This window comes from Muntiacus reevesi, chromosome 6, assembly GCF_963930625.1.
Source record: "Muntiacus reevesi chromosome 6, mMunRee1.1, whole genome shotgun sequence".
Classification (NCBI taxonomy): Eukaryota; Metazoa; Chordata; class Mammalia; order Artiodactyla; family Cervidae; genus Muntiacus; species Muntiacus reevesi.
The window spans coordinates 101,047,227-101,050,505 of NC_089254.1; the positions used below are offsets into that span (position 1 = coordinate 101,047,227).

General features: G+C 45.5%; 1 protein-coding gene across 1 annotated transcript; it reads left to right on the forward strand.

Annotated features, from left to right (window-relative positions):
* Window positions 1–1,861: 1,861 nt before the first annotated feature.
* On the forward strand, window positions 1,862–2,815 carry TAS2R60 (taste 2 receptor member 60). The gene has a single exon (XM_065938513.1). It carries the CDS (start codon window positions 1,862–1,864, stop codon window positions 2,813–2,815), a length of 954 nt encoding a protein of 317 aa, XP_065794585.1.
* Window positions 2,816–3,279: the final 464 nt, after the last annotated feature.

Genomic DNA, 3,279 nt, shown 5'->3' on the forward strand with positions numbered 1-3,279 from the left:
GGTCACATAGCCTATGCATAAGCCCTCTTGGAGGAGGTCGCCATTAACCCCACCATAGAGCCACCGAGCAGACGACTCACAAACTGCAGAACAATCACACCAAATAGTGACTGTGACAAGACCAAAACTTGGTCTTCTGGCTTCATCTGGGGATGAAGAAGATAGGAGTACAAGATGTCCTGATAACTATGCAAGGATTTCTGGTCCTGGAATCAGCTTGGGTCTTGGTCTTTCCTCCATAGAACTGTGACTTTAGGAGAGAATTTTAATCTATAACTTGAGGCTTCACTTATTTCATCATTAAATTATTTAATGTCTTCTTTCACTCTGAAAACTGAGATCCTAGTTTTAGAATATAGTCTTACCCTGTGAATTAGAAAAGATAATACTTTTCACATCTATAGATGAAGAAACTGAGGCACAGAATGACCTACTGACATACCCAATAACTCACAGTGATGGATGGAACTAGGACTGACACCTGCCTTGATTCCTAGCCCAGCATTCTTCTTGCCATAGCACATTGGTGTGACAGCTATCATAGTAGGGTTTCCTACATGAAATGCCCTTTGAAAGTGAAAGTCAAGTCGCTCAGTCATGTCTGATTCTTTGTGACCCTATGGACTGTAGCCCACCAGATTCCTCTGTTCATGGGATTCTCCAGGCAAGAATACTGGAGTGGGTTGCCATATCCTTCTCTAGGGCATCTTCCCAACCCAGGGATTGAACTCAGGTCTCCCACTTTGCAATCAGACTCTTTACCATCTGAGCCACCAGGAAATCCCTAAATTGAAAGTTGCTCAGTCATGTCCAACTCTTTGCGAACCCATGAACTACACAGTCCATGGAATTCTCTAGGCCAGAATACTGGAGTGGGTTACCTTTCCCTTCTCCAGGGGATCTTCCCAACCCAGGGATTGAAGCCGGGTCTCCTGCATTGCAGGAGAATTCTTTACCAGCTGAGCCACAAGGGAAACCCAGAAATGCCCTTTAAAGGTCACTAGTAAAATATAGTTAAAACATTCACTTGCACGTGCATTGTGTGCTCAGTCATGTCTGACTCTTTGTGACCCCATGGACTGTAGCCTGCAAGTTTCCTCTGTCCATGAAATTTTTCAAGCAAGAATACTGGAGTGGGTTGCCATTTTCTACTCCAGGGGATATTCCTGACCCAGGGATTGAACATGCATCTCTTGTGTCTCTTGCATTGGCAGGCAGATTCTATACCACTAGCACCACCTAGGAAATCCTTTATTATGTATAATTGTCTCTTGTGGTCTATTTGATAATAATGGTCCCCACAAGTAGTAGGATTTGAGTTAACCTAAGTAGAAGTGTTGCTCAGTTTTATGCCTGTCAAAGGAGTTTTCTAAAGTCACCTGCTTCATAGGGTCATTGTGAGAACTAAGGACAACAAAAATCACTTAGAACAGTGCCCAGAACACACCAACCGATCTTGGATGTGAGCTCTGGATGTCTGATGGGGGTGTGCCCTCTAGATTTCCTCATGGAGCAGCCAGCAGGTGTGTGATCATGTCTTAGGTGTCAGCTTAGAGAGGTATAAGTTCCCACATGAGGGATGCTAAATGCAAGGGCCTGATATAGTATCCATACCAGTGTTGACACGGGCAGCAAGTAGGCAGAGGAAGGACAGGCAAATTCACGGACAGGCAGGGGGACTTCTGAAACTGAGCCTTAATGATATTTGCATCTATTCTGAGAAGAAAATACCTCCTCACCCTCCTCAGATAGCCCACATCCTCGACTTTATCCTCTGTACTGGGGCAGCTGGAGGGGCCGATATTATCCAGGACCGTCCAGAACCGCCCTACAGGAAGAGACTTTGAGGTCTGCAGGAGAGATGAGTGGAGAGGACATGGTTCCAGGACCTCAGTTGGTTGATAAGACAGCCGTCATCTTCATTATTATTTTATTCCTTTTGTTCCTGGTGGCATTGGTAGGTAACGGCTTGATCATCGCGGCACTGGGCAGCGAGTGGCTGCTGCGGAGAACGCTGTCGCCCTGCGATAAGTTATTGGTCAGCCTGGGGGCCTCTCGCTTCTGTCTGCAATGGGTGGTGATTAGTAAGAACATTTACATTTTCCTGAATCCAGCGGCCTTCCCGTACAACCCCGTGTTCCAGCTCCTGGCCGTTCAGTGGGATTTCTTGAGCTCTGCAACGCTGTGGTTCTCCACCTGGCTCACTGTCTTCTACTGTGTGAAAATCGCAACCTTCACCCACCCCGTTTTCCTCTGGCTAAAGCGGAATGTCTCTGGGTTGGTTCCTTGGATGCTATTCAGCTCTCTGGGGTTCTCTACCTTTACCTCCGTTCTATTTTTCATAGGCAACCAGAGAATGTATCAAAACTATTTAAAGAGGGGTCTGCAATCTTGGAATGTCACTAGGAATGCTGTGAGAATGCATGAGAGTTTCTTCCTCTTCCCTTTGAGAATTGTTACCTGGACCATCCCTACTGTTTTCTTCATCGCGGGCACAGTTTTGCTCATTACATCTCTGGGAAGACACACCAAGAAGGTCTTCTTTTCCATTTCAGGCTTTCACAGTTCCAGTGCCCAGGCACACATCAAGGCTCTCCTGGCTCTTATCTCCTTTGCTATCCTCTTCACTTCCTCTTTTCTGTCACTGGTTCTCACTGCCTCAGGTATGTTTCCCTTTGGGGAATTCCGGTACTGGATATGGCAGACTGTGATTTATCTGGGTACAGCAATCCACCCCATTATTCTTCTCTTGAGTAACCGCAGGCTGAGAGCTGTGCTAGTGAGGGGCTGCTCCTCAGCACATGGGGCATCTTGAATTGCAATTGATGAAAAGCCTCAGATTCTACTGCAGGAGGCCTGCCTGGATGGAATGGGATGTTGCTTCTTTAAATTTCTTTGCCACGTTTAATCACATTTAATTCTCTTTCCCGCTTTGCTGTGTTTCATGATTAGAAGAATAACTTCAGTGAAGTAGGATTAAAGATGAAATAGAAGGTACTGAAGTAGTGGCCCAGCATCGCTGACTTGTATCAACACTAGCAAGGGTGTAGCTGATATAGTTAATGTTCCCTGTGGGACCTTATGTGGACAAAGAAGCAGTAAACTTTCCCTGTGACTAAACTCTTGGTGTGTAAAATTATCCTCCTGGAAACTGAATGCAAGGATCCTGACACATGATTCATTTTTTATCTGTTAAATCAGACTGGAGAAGATTTTTGGAACGTCAATTTTCCTCTGACTTCATGCTGTAAAACCACGTTTCCTTTTTCAGCCTTAGCT

What these genes read in the sequence shown, in the direction of transcription:
- TAS2R60 (XM_065938513.1), top strand. Translation starts at nt 1,862, where the DNA reads ATGAGTGGAGAGGACATGGTTCCAGGACCTCAGTTGGTTGATAAGACA.